At 45.2% G+C, this 15,385-nt stretch overlaps 1 protein-coding gene across 1 annotated transcript in view; it reads right to left on the bottom strand.

Annotated features, from left to right (window-relative positions):
- The window catches only part of T265_06068 (hypothetical protein), a gene marked incomplete at both ends in the record, with an annotated part of 56,093 nt that overhangs the window by 23,595 nt on the left and 17,113 nt on the right, over positions 1-15,385 (bottom strand). Inside the window, 2 exons of the mRNA XM_009171246.1 lie at positions 8,930-9,079; positions 11,928-11,985. Of these exons, the coding sequence (XP_009169510.1) occupies positions 8,930-9,079; positions 11,928-11,985 (208 nt within the window). The remainder of the gene's footprint in view (positions 1-8,929; positions 9,080-11,927; positions 11,986-15,385) is intronic.

Here is a 15,385-nt window from a genome sequence, read left to right as displayed (position 1 = left end):
CAGTGTCTGTGGAGCAAAGGTGTCCCCCATAAATTCTTGAACCTCATTAAGGCGCTGTACGCCAACTCCCGCGGCCGTGTAAAGGTCTACGGGAAGCTCTCGCCTGAGTTCACCACATCAAGTGGTTCTTCAACTTCGTCATTGATACGATCATGGAAGACTCACTACCAGCCTCTAATGCCTGTGGGGTCGAAGTGCTCCCTGGGCCTCCCCTCACAGACATCGAGTACGCAGACGACATAGCTCTTCTTGGAACTGACCCCGTGGTAACGCAAACAATATTAAACAATCTAAATAATTCTGCCTCGCGGTTCGGCATGCGCTTCACACCTGCAAAGTGTAAAGTGCCACTGCAAGACTGGGTGGGTTCGAACCCTAGCCTCATGCTTGCGGATGAACCGATTGAGGTATTAGACAAATTTGATCTGTGTGTAATAAAGGGTCCGGAAGGGACCTTCCTCCGCTTGGGTTTTGTATTCGTAGACATCTTAGAACACCTCACTGGCTCTTTGGTGACGAAGACATGTGTTGAAAAGCCGTATGTGTGTGTGGACCTGAGCAAACTCACAGCCCCGCCAGAAGCCACGGATTTCTGCACCCGTTCAATCCGGGCAAAACTGATCCAGCAGTGATACAGATGTACAAAACGAATGTCTTTATACTGGGTATGCTAAAGAATAGAATACTGGAGAAATTTCGACACCATTCCAACGCTTGGGTGCTGTCGGTGCTACTTGCCGTTCGACACCATTTCAACGCTTGGGTGTTGTCGGTGCTACTGGCCTTCCAGGATGGGGACCGCGTCATCCTCACTGTGCCTGGTTGGAGACACTGCAAGATATAGCTACCAACCGAAGTCAGTGGCGTTCTTGTTGTCAGTTCCTATCCAGATTGCTTAAGTGAGCGTCTGGAGGTACAGGCTCCTCGGAATGATTGTGGTAAGCTAGGACAAAGTCCCTTCCCCATCCACCTTTACCCTTTACAATAAGGCTTTCAAGTAGATCATGGTTGTGCAGCAGTGAAGCATCGGTGTTTAACACTGATGTCATGCTGTCGATGATGACGATGATTCCAACTCAAGTAAATTCAAAAGATCACTAGGTTTACAACTTATTCCAGAGAGGTAAACACCTACTTAAACTAAGTATGTGGCTGTAATATACTACTCGTAAGGTTTCTGAAAGTTTCCCGACAGCCCACGACCGGTTCCTTTCTTCTTTGGGGTGATAAACCAAAGACCCAGCTGGATTCTAGGTAGGTCTCCCGCAAAACCAAATTAGTATGAAAATAAGTGTAGTTCGCCAACTTCGTGCAATTCGGGTTCAGGTACAAGTTTGATGGAACCTCAAGAACTGCGCCTACCTGATGATCCCCAAGAAGGGGGGATGTCGAACAATTTTCAGCAACCTTATGAGTAGTCTATCACGTCTATAGATGTATCGTGATATCTCGAGTATTGTACCAACTGAAACATGAGGCGACCTGGTGAAACCGTGACGAAAATATCGAACCAATTCATGAAAAGGTATAACAATGGCAACCCGCTTTTTTCAATAAGTCAGTTGTTTTGCAACCTACATTCATGACATTTGGGGTCCAAGAAATGCTAGTAGTGTTTAATTCAAGCCATAATTTGGGAAGAGCTTTGAGTGCATGAGGTGCTAAACAAGTCAAACACTGAGTTGGAATTCACATCTTTTGGAACGTCGAGTGTGTTGTCTAGCTCGGGACTTCACGAATGCAGGTCATGCAATGAGTGATGTTTACTCTGGCATGTGGGCCTAATGTATAAGAAACCACATAAGAGGTGTTCATCAGTCAGTGTATGGGGTCCGAGAGAGTCGGTTAGGTGAATCACCTTGTCCAACTAGAGGGTAACATATGATTGAATGCTATTCGAGTTTGAATACATTGGCTATTGCCTTGGTTATGCACACTGAAGAGACCTCAATGCCTTACCGAAAGTTCATCATGTCTGGCGGGTCGTTTCACCAGACTATTTCAACGGTGAGGTCAAGTCATCAGACCGCCACCGCTTCAAACGTTGTTCTACAGGTAACATGAAGCATTCGAAACAGATCTCATGTACACGCGTTTCTTGACTTAGTAATTGGCATCCGGAATGTTTGGCTCGAATACATTGGAAATAGTCATGGCATTGTCGTGCGTGAAACACCTTGGAGCGTGTTCACGTAACCACTACGATAACTGATGTAGTTAACCCCACCCTACCCCGTTAAAAACGGTTTGAGCAGTGTGTCAAACTGACGATTAAGCTATTCATTTTAATTGGACGAACGGAGCCGTGAAAGTTGGTGTCCTTCGGGCGAAATGCTTCGGTCTGTGGATAGACCTACCTGACTCTAATGAAGTTGGCAACTGGAAGAACAATGCTTTGTCAGCCCCTCCTTTCAACATGAACTGGACGTTTGGGTGAGCTTTCATCTGCAAACCATGGGTGACGAAACATATCGAAGCAAGGTCATTAAAACCTAAGGCCGATTGTGTACGTTTCGAACAGCAACACCTAAAACGCTGTACCGTTCAAGGTCATAGAACAGCTGAGATGGCGAAAACCAGCGAGCTCCCGGCCGCATTAAACGTTCATCCAAGTAAATGGTGGATTTTTCGATGGAATTAGTCCACAGTATCAAAGAAATGGAGCCGAATGTCAGGTATGCTTCAGTGAGTGTAGATCAGGTAGACGTTGATCTGTTCACCGACGGTGCCAGTTTACTTGCAGCCGTTTGTTACCGACCGCGGGACGTTATCAGTGCGCGCATCATCACGACCACAACTGATCTTTGGTTAGCCAATGTGATGATGTCATGTAAGTGAATTTAGATCCGCTCTCCGGATTCACTCCACTGTTTTACACGATACGTGCGCAGAAAAAGCACGTCAAATGCAACTATCATCGTTTCTATAGGCGTCATTGTTTCAGAGATTACTGATACTTTGTCCCTACGACCGCGAACACACATGACGATTTTAGATCAACTTTGGCCTTGTTACGTAATATATCACCTGTCAGCCCAGCGAATTCAAGCTAGTCAAGCATTATGATGTCAGGTACCAGTCGCAACATTTGTGTTGGGAACACACAGACTGGCGTATCTGAGACCTGTGATCATCTAGCTCGTTTGAATGTGAATGTCAGGGTTAACACCTCACAGTCCCCTAAATTAGTCATCATATTACGCCACAGAGAGTAATAATCACTTACTATTCGATAGAAGTTCCTGTGCAGATTGTCCAAACAAGATATCCATACAACAGAGTGTTGGAAATAACGTGCACTTTGAACAAGTGGTGAGTAGTGAAGATTCAAGGAGACTCCGAGTAGCACACGCTGTGAACAACTGGATATGTGCCGTCAAAAACCTGAAGGAATTTACCACCATCATCAGCTGCAAGAACCGGGCATTTGCTGTACAGCGGCTCTGGCAGTCACAGTTTCATTCACCGATGACTTCGGGAGGTGGAGTAAGTAACTGCGTAGTGGAGGCGGGAGCCGATAAATTTGTACGTAAATACAGGGTTGTCAACGGACTGTTGAGTTGGGGGGTTGAGAAGGGAGCTGTGCATTGGAGGCAATAACTTGGATGCACAAGCGCCACGTAGAGCGCGACTGGGTCATATCTGACAGGGTATCTTATCATTGATGTGGCCCGTCTCGGGGTCCCCATCCAGGAAGACGGCAATGACCAGCGCAGCTGAGTTTGCTGGCAATGACCCTTATGATTCGCTGCCAAGTCATTGTTTGACCTCCTCTGGCTCGTTTCCACTTTTCGCGTGGTTGTGTGAAAAGTACCCTTTGAAGAAGTATGTCGACTGACACACAGCACGTGGCCAAGTCAGCGCAAACTGTGGGGAGTGATCAGTTAATCTATGGTGGGCGGGTTATTTCTTCTGAAAACCATTCGACGAACTTCAGCACTACTGATCCGGTGTTCCCGCCGGACTCGGGCAATGCTCCGAAGACATCGATGATCAAACAACGAAATCCTTTTGAACTCCCCGGCGCGCAGTGGCCACGTTTCTGATCCATATAGTAATATTAAGCACCGCAGCATTGTAAACTTGACCTCTGACGGATAAGCTAATGTCATGCCTAATACAAAAGTGATGTGGGTTCACGAAAGCTGCTCTGGCCTTTTAAATTCGGATGGAAATTTCATCTTTCGTGAGACTATCCGGACTGATACGGCTGCCCAGGTAGACCAATTTGTCTACCTCCACACTCAGCTCATCTGCAAGCATGAGGTTAGGGTTCGATCCCACTCAGTCATTCGGCAGCACCTTAGCATATGTAGGCATATGGAGCATCCGTGTCAGTGTAAACCAACCGAAGAGAATTTTGTAAGGCCTGGAGACGTCAAACCATGCGACATATCCAAATCTTGGTACATCTATGGTAGCAAAAGTCAATGAACCCTACATTCTGGCAGAGTTGGATTTCAACTATCCCGCCAAAGCACCGAAGCCAATTAGTGGTTCGGAATCAGCTCAGAGGATTTTTAGACTGTGGCCGAGGTCGAATTGAACCCCTTTGGCTGGTTTGGTCAGCACCCATGGAAACTGAACCGTATTTCACACAAGAAGCATCACAGGTTATTATCCGTATACTTTTGGTTCGACTTCGTTTCAGGATGATGTTGAAAGATTGACTAGCACCCACTGTGGATGAAAGGCTCCAGTACATAGGGCCACACGTGTGGATCCAACAGAATGGTACGCGATCCCAGCGTACGCTTGCTACGCAACGGTACTTGTAGCCTTAGTCGAACCAAGTGATCCGGTCAGTTGGTGGCTAGCGAAAACTCACCAAATTTGACGTTACTGGTTGTTTTTTTCCAGCGACTGTCTTATGTGCATAGTTTATAACTGGATGTCCGAAGATATCTGGCACACGCAGATGGACATTGCTGGGAAGTATAGGTTGACAAGCCCCAAAGCGTCTAGAAAATCAACAGCTTGAAAATATCATAAACGAGGGATTCAGCTGGGCTCCAGGTGAGTCTCTCGAAAAACTAAATTAGTTTGCAAATGAGTGTATATTCGCTAATTTCGTGCAATTTAGTTTCAAGCAGAACATGATTTTGACGGAAACCCGGGGACTTTGCCTACCTGATGAGCCCCAAAAAGGGCGAAACCGGTCGTGAGCTGTCGAAGAGTTTTCAGCAACCTTACGAGTAGTACATTACAATGAGGTACATGTATCGCGATATTTCAAATATCGTAGCGACTGAAACATGAGGCGGCCTGGTGCAGCACATTCAGTTGCCTGAGAACATCACACACGAGAAATTCAGCTGGGTTCCAGGTGAGTCTCTCGAAAAACCAAATTAGTTTGCGAATGAGTGGATATTCGCTGGCTTTCTTTTACTTGCAGACCTTGGTCGGTAAGAGGATGCTGGGCAATACAGCAAACACGTGTTTCAACAATATGGAATATTCCTCTCCCCTTATCCAGAAAATAATGCTGGTGGGATATGATGTAGACCTTACAGAGAAATAGTGTCCAAGTTTCCTGTCCCGAAAATTGCGCGCACAAGAACAAGGAAGTGAAGCAAACTCCAAGAGGAAGCTCATAATGACACACTATGAAGCAAACTGTTGAGTGTGAAGAACCTTGCAATAGCCGAGTAGATAAATTGACAGCCACCGACGGGAAAGGACTTAGTTCGGACTCAGCCCCGACTTGTTAAATGCCCTTTTCTAGGCTTCGGCGATCTGCCTGTAGTCTTCAGATTGCGGGGCAGCTGCGCATCAATAGAATGTTAGAGATAAATGAATCTGACGCCCAGATGCCAACTCTGATCGATTTCAACAGTTGAGAATTTAGATTATCAAACAGTTTGACTCTGACTGAATCGTTAGGTGGTTCCATGGGCTTTATGGGTTTATGGCTTTATGGGTTTATCCCCCCCCCCAAAGGTTCAACCACGCAAGATATTTGATCCTTATTGGGAAAGAGTTCGAACACATCAAGAGCCCGAGACTGCCAAAGAGTCTGAAGAGTAACGTTAGAGATGAAAGCTCTCTAGTGACAGAGGAGTTTGGACTTTGAACACACACTATAAAGGTACGGTAATACGCCAAGCTCCAGTTTCAGGTAATCCGTCCCTTGTAAGATTGGATGGCTCTTCAGGGGTCAACAGCGGCGGAGAGTACAATCACACTGATGGCGCCAGAAACTTAGTAAACACATACGCAGTTAGTTAGTGCACACGGTGCTGTTTACACTCTGCAGTTGAACTCATGCCACCGATAAAATCAAGCAAATAAACCGGATTGCTCACGTTATTACACGACAATAGCTGGTTAAAATTGTAAGCCAGGCTGGAAACCGTGGAGCAGCTGGTGACCGAAACAATTGTACTTGATTAGATTAAAGTCACCGTGGTAACAGGCTATTTGTGAACAAGGGTCAAGTGGTCTACGATGAACAATCATGTTACGCAACAAGACCAAATTCAACTTAAAATGTTTTTATGCGTGTTCGAGGTCGTAAGGACAAAGTACCAGAACTCTCTGGAACGATGAGTTTGGAACGGGGGGGTGGAATGCCCACTGGGACGATGAAGGTTGCAGTTGGCGTGCTTTTTGTGCGTATCGTGGGTCGTGTAAAACGATGAAGTCAACCCGGAGAGTGAATATGAATCCACCCACGTGGCGTAATTCTACTGGTTAGTCAAATGCTAAATTCTGTCATAAAGAATCATGTAAGAGCGATGAAGCAACCGAATTCACACTGAATTTTGCTTTAAGTTCGCACTTCTACACCTGACATACTACTCAAATGTTGCCGGAAACTCAACGAGAGCTCAGTAACGGTTCTGCCCTTCATGGGGTTCATCAAGTGGTCTTAGGCTCCGAGTTTCCACTAACTCAAAGTTTTGCTTGGACACTGAATTCTACTCAACTGACAGAGTGCAATCATCTACGAAGTATCTTACTGTTTGCTGTAGATTCGACTAAATCTTTGTTGATGATACCTTTCTACCGAATGCGCTCATCAAAAGCCGTTACCTGTTTAATTTGGCACGATGTTCGAGACGTCGCAGAGCACATCTTCCCGACGGTCGAAAGCCATGATGATTTGCTTTGTTTTTGGTGTCTAAGATGAACAGTTACGGTATACTTTAGTGCCAGGCATCAGTTTATCGGTCAGTATGTTAGTTATCCAAGTTTTCTCTAGTCCGATTCGATCGTTGTTGAGCTTTAGCGATCGGATGTGCAATTACAATCGCCCGTTCGCACTGATTACTTGAACTTAAGCGTCGGACCACCAATTAGAAATCATCGGAATTGGCGAAGACGGACTCATTGTTCAAACATTGTTCAACAGACAAACCGCACATAATTCTGCAGGTGGGTCGCGGCTGTTTGAAGCCATTTTGAAGAGGCGAATGATTAAATAGCCGAAAGTGGCCCTAGATATTTTTCGTTTCCAAGATTTTCTGCCAAACTTCAGGCCACAGCGAATCTACAGAGTAACCTGGTGAACGAGGCATGCAAATGCGCAATTCAGTAGTGCACACTGGAAGTGAAGTTAAGGGTGAGAAGTTCAGCTGTAGCAGCCTTCCGGTGCCTAGCTGTCATGCCAATCGAAGTAAGCGCGAGGGCTGCGATACTGCCAAGTTGCCCAAGCCTCGACATGGGGAGTAGAGCGGCAGAGGTCGGGTTCGAACCATGGACCTTCCGGTCAGTAAATTTACGCTATAACCACTTACGCCATCCCGTTCCCATTGAGGGTGAGCAGAGAACTTCAAGAGACTGAAACGACCACACACCCTCGTCTTTGAATATCCAACTAATTCCTCTGCGCACACTTCAGTGACAAAGCGTGAGAGCGAGAATAGGATGTCCTAAAGACACAAGTGGGTGGTACGTGAATCCAAGTAAAAATAGGCGCTGAGTAAAGGGGTCTGCATGAGGGTCTTAGAACATACACCGCTGTCATCTATTCAGGTGGGATAAAGGAAAGCGAACAAGCCGTCACTGCAAGGACCTAGTCACGTTCACGATACAAGTTGATGGGTCAAAGAGCCGATAACTTAGGCCACCAGTGACTTGTGATATTCAGCGCAAAGAAGACATTTATTCTGGACTGTCGAGATTGAGCAGTGAACTTTTACGGTGGAGCAAGTCCGATGGTGACCGGTGGGTGAGATCAGTGGGTGCCAAACTCAAAGGTCACATGGTCACCGACCAATCAAAACACAGGATAGCAGACGAACCAACCACTGATGAACCCAAATGGACGCTGACGATGTCACCTTGAGTGCACTCTAATTGCAAGCAAATCAACAAACAACGGTTCAGATCAACAGACAAACCGCACATAATTCTGCAGCGCGATAACGCTTTGATACTATGGCCTACTGGACAAATCCGTGACTTCTATTCCGAACTACACGAGTTTTCCAATGGGTCTACACTCTGATTACATCCCAATCCTCCGAGTAACACTTAACACGGTACTGAAAAGCCAGAGGTTTCAAAGAAGACTGGTGACTTCATTGTGTTGATCAACTCTTGGCAATTGTGTGGTATATATGTGAGAGACTGGAACTCATCATACGAAAAGCACATCCAAGTAGTGTAACTTGTTGTTAAGTAATAAAATCGTTGAAATGGTCCCACTAGCAATTTGCACCTTCAGAGTACTCTTCAACTGCCTTCACCTAGAAAGCCCCGAATAAAATCCGGTATTTCATTGGCTGAGAAGTCCAATTTCTATACTCGATAGCTAAAAGTTAAGATGCAACTGAGATGCTGCAAAAAATGGAGTGACTTTATTAGGGTCCCGGTTAGTACATCTCGCCAAGGTCGTGTGAGAATGTGTGTCTTCCAACACACAGCACAGGACGATGACCGAAAGAATACCTAACCACAGTTCCCAGGTAAATTTTGCACCAACCTGAGGCACAACACCGATGGCGCGCCGAACCGACGCCTGTGTTAGGTCCGCGACATTTTGCCCGTCAATGAGGATCTCACCTTGGACAACGTCGTACAGTCGGAAAAGTAGGCGAACTATGGTAGATTTTCCTGCCCCCGACTGGCCAACCTGAAACGTAGTGAGAATATCCATTAGTGTGAGATAAGAGCAAAGTTACTCAAGGAACAAGTGCGTAGAAATCTTGTCGAAACCAACGGATTTACACGAAGATGGTCACGCTGCTTTGTACTGTTTTATCTAAGTTTGGCAGTAGATAGCAGTATGATTGATCATTTCATCAGTCTCAATGGATAGAGACACATTAGNACCTGAAACGTGGTGAGAATATCCATTAGTGTGAGATAAGAGCAAAGTTACTCAAGGAACAAGTGCGTAGAAATTTCGTCGAAACCGACTAGCGGATTTACACGAACATGGTCACGCTGCTTTGTACTGTTTTTTCTAAGTTTGGCATTAGATAGCAGTATGATTGATCGTTTCATCGGTCTCAATGGATAGAGACGCATTAGGTCCCCCTGGATACAAACGGAACGGTGGTCCTCGAACCCGTTCTTTGTCTGCACCCCACGCAAAAAACAGTACATTCCACACTCACATCTAAGATAATACAAAAATATTTCTTCCAAATAGCTCATCTGTTTTTTCTTGAACTTTGGACAAATGTCGCCACTCATAATCCATAAAGCCTGAAAAGTTGGCAGACCTTCTAAAAGAAGCGCTACATGTCTACAGTGTTAGGCCCTAGCCTAGTTTTATTCTGCATTGGGCAATAGTGAACAAAGCTACCAGTGCGGTAAAAACGCTCCGGATAAGATAAGCGTTGAAAAATACTACAAGATATCGGCGTGAATCGCTTTTGTGATCCAGGTTAATGAAATCTCTACCATCCTTAATGTCAGCCATCACGCTAACTTAATTCGAAAAGAATTCACGGCTCGAACTGGCAATTCCTCACACGAGACTATCCCCTTAACGACATCCAAGACAAAATTTACGGATGCTAAGTGACCCTTGGAATGAAACACCTTTTGATCATTTCCTTGAAAGGGGAAATTTTCTTCCAAAATCTAGGACAATTTTCTAACAGGACAGGATGTGACATGCAAAGTAGTGAATACTACTGGCAAAAAAGTAGTAGTCAAAAAGGGTCATTCCTGGTTCAGTTTACATAAAATTTCACAGGTGTATCCGAAGACCAAACATCCTGGATAGATGAAGGCCCCGTCAACCGCGAGCGAGAAGAAAGCTTAATTTGTTCCTGATTCAGTTACTTTAGACGCAGATTAACCGGCAGGTGAACAGAAAAGTTTTCTGACAGATCGTTTTGCACACACATCCCGCGTCCAATGCGCAACTACTTACCCCAGCTCTCCAAATCATCGGTGGGCTGTACGACAAGTACAGATGATAATGATAGTGAGGGTGACATCCCAGATTCACCTCGAGTTTCGAGGCACAACTACTTGAGCACGCGAAAGACGGTGTAACAAAAATCAACCCATCTTGATTTTTGAAATTTATTTTCTTAACAGTACTCCAAGTCACGGACAGCTGTTCAGCACAGCTACCACTGCGGTAATACCGCGCTGAGCATTTAACAAGTTCCTGAAGTGATGCGAACCGCCAGCTTTCCGGTTGGTAGTTGATTGCTTTATCATTAGGCCACGATTTACCTATTATGAGTGTGACTCACTCGCGCTTCGATGAGATATGACTTTATTGTCCTTCAGTCACACCAGTCCCACCACACAATTCGGTGTTGACCGGTTCATCGAGACTGATGAGGCCAATACGATCTGTGGAACGTCTCCCTTTCTTAGCAGATTACATGTGAAGAATCAGCACGGCATAAAAATTCCGTAAGGCTATGTTCTACTACTGGCTACTATGGGTTCCTCAGTGTAGCCCACGAGCAGCGCACCCCTCTACTGGTTCAGCCTCTCTGTAGGAACCGCTTTCCGTCAGAATAAGAATGTGTTATGTACTGAATCATTGACCAACTCAACGGTCGCCGCGGACAAATTAGGTTCTGCTTCATAAGTTGGCAAAAACGAAAGTAACACGTGTAAATACATTTCACTGTGGAGAAAGCGCTGCATTAGGAGAGAATCTGCAGCTGGGACAAGAACCTTTGACCGATGCGGTCGCTGTAGAAAAGGTTTCGCTGCACCACCACCACATTACTGTTGGACGATTATGGTTTTAGGTATTCGATGTTTCATCTGTGAAACTTGGTCCTGGAATATGACTGTCAGGACACTGAACACAACTACGGTTATTGGAACAATGACAAACGAGCATCACATAGAAAGCTACCGGTTCACGCGCCAGTCCAAGCCTAGGGCTTCGTGTGTACTTGGTTGAAAACCTGATTGCAGTATATTTTTATAAAAGAAAATACTCACAAGGTTGCTGAAAATCCGTCGACAGCCCACGACCGGTTTCGCCCTTCTGCTTTGGGCTCATCAGGTAGGCGCAGTCCCCGAGTTTCCGTCAACCTTACGTTCTACTGATTGCAGTATGCTCAGCGCAAGGAAGGAACAACACAGCGTATTCCAACTAGGAAAATTTGGGGTGGACTGTGCCCCAAAGGTAGATCAAACCCTGGCTACCTGAAGATTGTTCATGTTTCATTTCGGTACGTTTATGCAGGCACACTACTGGTGCTTGGTTGTGGACAAAGAAGCTCAATAAATCACAAGAAACCTAGGCTTAGTGCTGACAGGTTAAGTCAAAGTCCGACCGAAGCTCAGTTGTTCTTTCCGCCTCACGTAGAGCAACAGATGTTCAGATGAAACTGGATTTTTTCGTTTTCAAAGGCACCTCAGCATTCAGATGGAAAACACCTACTAACAAAGGTAACCGCCATACTCGTGCAGTCCCTTCACAAGCGATCGAATACCGAAATGCTATACACCACGCAACGGACCAATTCACTCAATGATTGCTAACTCACCAAAGCAACTGTGTGTCCAGCTGGAACTTTAAAAGATATATTCTTCAAGATGGGACGTCTGTCCGGAAAGGGCGGGAAGGAGAAGGAAAGAGGTGGAGATGTGTCAGGGAATTACATCTTGGTCAGGTACGGTTGAAAGTACTTTGCCTCGTTGGCCGGTTGTAGGCTAGGAGCTTAGTAACTGGCAAATGCAAAGGAGAAAGTGACCTTTCATGTTTTGTACGCCTTAGAAAAGTTTAGTTCGATCGACACAAAGGAATTCCGAAAGCAGCCAACATATAAAAAGGTCTTTCAACCGCTAAGGGAAAGGACGTATACGATGAAACAAGAAGGGTACCAGATTTTAACCTGAAACAATCAGTTACTGCGCACATATCAGATGAAAAAACGACCAAAGTTGTGAATCATTGACGCCATCATAACGAAAAAATCAGAAAAATTGGGAGTAGCTTGTATGATTTACTTGCTGTATGACAAAACATCCTCATGAGAAGTGTTTCTGAGTCCCTTAAACAAGTTTGCACCCTAGAGACTATTTCTAAAGTCTATCTCTTCATGTTAGTCCTTCAGAAATCGAGGTCACCAGACTTATTGGAAATCAGCATTGCTCACGATCAATCTACATCCAATCCTAAATGGGATCTGTGCCGAAACAGTTGAAGCGGCAGATAACGTCTAGACAGAAAGCTCCACCCGACGATAATCGGATGTCAGCCTTATGTTGGGTTCGCCATAGTTAGCCAAAAACGCCGCATCCTAATATCATGGCCTATCAAATAGCCTTTCGTTTAAACTTCGATGTTAACCAATCATATGACAAAACCTGCGCAACAGTGACCGATCTCTGGAATTATTCGGCTGTAACAACTTTTCGGTGCCTGGCTATCGTGCCACCCGAGTGAAACATGAGGGCTGAAATACTACCAAGTCGCTCAAGCCAAGAAGGGAACAGTCGAGATGTTGGAAGTTGGGTGAGAACCCGAACCTTCCGGTCAGTAAGTAAGCATCCTAACCACTGAGCCAGATCGAGTTCCGTAGATCTCGAACAGTTGAAAATAAAATAAAATGGGTAATGAATGGCAAACAAGTGGTATGCGAACACTCACACGGCACAGATCATAATACACTATAAGGTCTACGGTTTCAGCAATCGACATCAGTTCACCAGTTATCTGAACATAGATAACACTGTGTCGAAGTTGAGGGCCATTGATCAGACGAGATCATTTACACTACTTCAGCGTACACTGATATAGCGGAGACCGAATGTTCGTTTCGCTAGTCAGACGACCAGAGATCAAGCCCGGCTGTAGTACCACGCAATTACTGCTGACAAGGTATGATGAGAGCAAAACGTGATTCTATGGGGCCTATTTCCCGCCAGTCGTTTCAAAATGGCTCCAGAACACCAACCTTATGAGCAGTTCCCTTCATGAAACTGTATTGCAGTATCTCGGAGATCGTACCAGTTGAAACACGAGGTGGTCTTTGTTCAACACGTTCAGTTGAAGACCAGCGCAAACAAGAGATTCAGTTGAGTCTTCGATTAAGACCAACTTGGTGTACAAATGAGCATAGTTCACGAATTTCGTACAATTTGTGTTCAACTAGAAACCTGGGGACTGCGTGAGTCCCAAGAAGAACAAAGTTGGTCGTAGGCTGTCGAACAGTTTCCCGAAACATTATGGGTGCTGTTCTCAAACAAGAAATTATACTCAAACATCTTAGCAAATGAAACACATTCAGTTGGAGAATGCCATAAACGAGATATCTAACTGTGACTTCTGGTAAAAGTAAATTGGTGTGCAAACGAATGTAGCTCGTGAAGAGGGGCTTTTCAGTTGACAGTGTTGTTGATTCGATCGAATGTACGTCAGTATCGGACCCTTGAACGGTTCGGAAACTACGAATGAAAACCGGCGGTATGACCGAAATTCATGGGTAAACGAAGCACATTTAAGTGTTTTATCTGGATGGATCAGAGGGTGTCAAAGAGCAGTGTTAAACACCTGAGGAAAATGTGTGCATCCTGCGGCCTAATTAGGTGTCATCCTGTTCTTCAAGTGTGACTTGTGAAGGCATACTCATGGAGCCATAAAACCTGGCAAGTAAACAAATGTACAAAAATTATCTCTGCCCCAAAATTACAAATCAGTTTGACCTTAGATCCGAACTCACAAGATTTTCTATGTGAAGGTCGCGAATTCTCAGAATTAAGAACGATCGGAAAGCAAGCACTAAGTTCTTTTCAGTGTTTAAGAATTCATTCACTCCCAATCACTACTCCAGTCTTTATGCTTGCTTCTGTCTTGTTCCCCCTTAATCACCCGATCCAACTCCCCCTCCCCATACTTCATCGATGGTTGCGTTATGGATTGCGAGTATGATTCATCCGCGGCGTGATGTCACTCGGGATAACACCCTGCCCTCACTACAACCGAATCGTGAAGTACCTCTGACATCCAACTTCACATTCCTGGATATATCCGACTGTCCTAACTGCAAATATGGATCATCTCTCTGGATGTGACCGGAGAAAGATGCTTTCTCACCTGCAAATTCATGCCACCCAAACGCCAACTAACCCTTCACTCTATTCGGCTACCACCTTCACGTGACCAAACCCTCCTTCGTAACCAAACCTAGCGTAGTCAAACTGTTCCACATTTACTACTACCTGGTATGTAGTAGTCGGCTCTGTTCCCAAATCATGGAAAAGATACCACTACTCCGCAGATGTTTGGCCAAGCTCGAAACCCAAACACCGTGGTACGCTTAACCTCACAAAGCTAGCACCACTCTCAGATGCTTTCCATTTCGGTGTCTGATGAAATTCGTTAGGCATTCCATTCCCACTTGGCTAACCCACACACTGTCGCTCCTGATAAACCCAACTTTACCCATCTACCACAAATTCTATCTATCCCAGAGTAAACATGTCACTCAACGGAGTAGGCCCGTCGAACTGGACTTGGTCCCTCGACCTGATCGAATCTCTCGACCGTGAGGCAACAAATGCTCGCATTTGCAAACATACATTTAGTTTTGATGGGACACTCAACCGAACTCAGCTGGATCTCTCGTTTACGATGGTCCAGTTCCGGTAGAACATGAGGCCAACAGAAACTCAGGAATTTTGTCTGCTTGATGGCAAGCTCCAAAAACGGCGAATACGGGTATCAACTGTCGGAAACTATTTAGCAAACGTATAAGTAGTATGTTCAGTCAAAAAATTGTTTGTGAATTTCCCCAGAAAAAGAAATGAGTAGAACTGGCCCCAGAATATTCGCAGATGATCGATCCATTAGCTTTCTTAGTAATAAAAGTTATCGCATCCCATCCCGTTGAACTATCAGTCCCTCAGAGCAAATGACACCCTGATTCTAACGGTAAGCGATACCTGTAACTTGGGTTTCACACTGTCACCCGCAACGTCCGCGAAAATAGTATTTTGCCAT

The sequence above is a fragment of the Opisthorchis viverrini genome, assembly GCF_000715545.1.
Source record: "Opisthorchis viverrini unplaced genomic scaffold opera_v5_134, whole genome shotgun sequence".
In the NCBI taxonomy this organism is placed as follows: domain Eukaryota; kingdom Metazoa; phylum Platyhelminthes; class Trematoda; order Opisthorchiida; family Opisthorchiidae; genus Opisthorchis; species Opisthorchis viverrini.
Note: the sequence above shows the minus strand (reverse complement) of the source record. Positions and strands in the feature narration are given on the sequence as shown.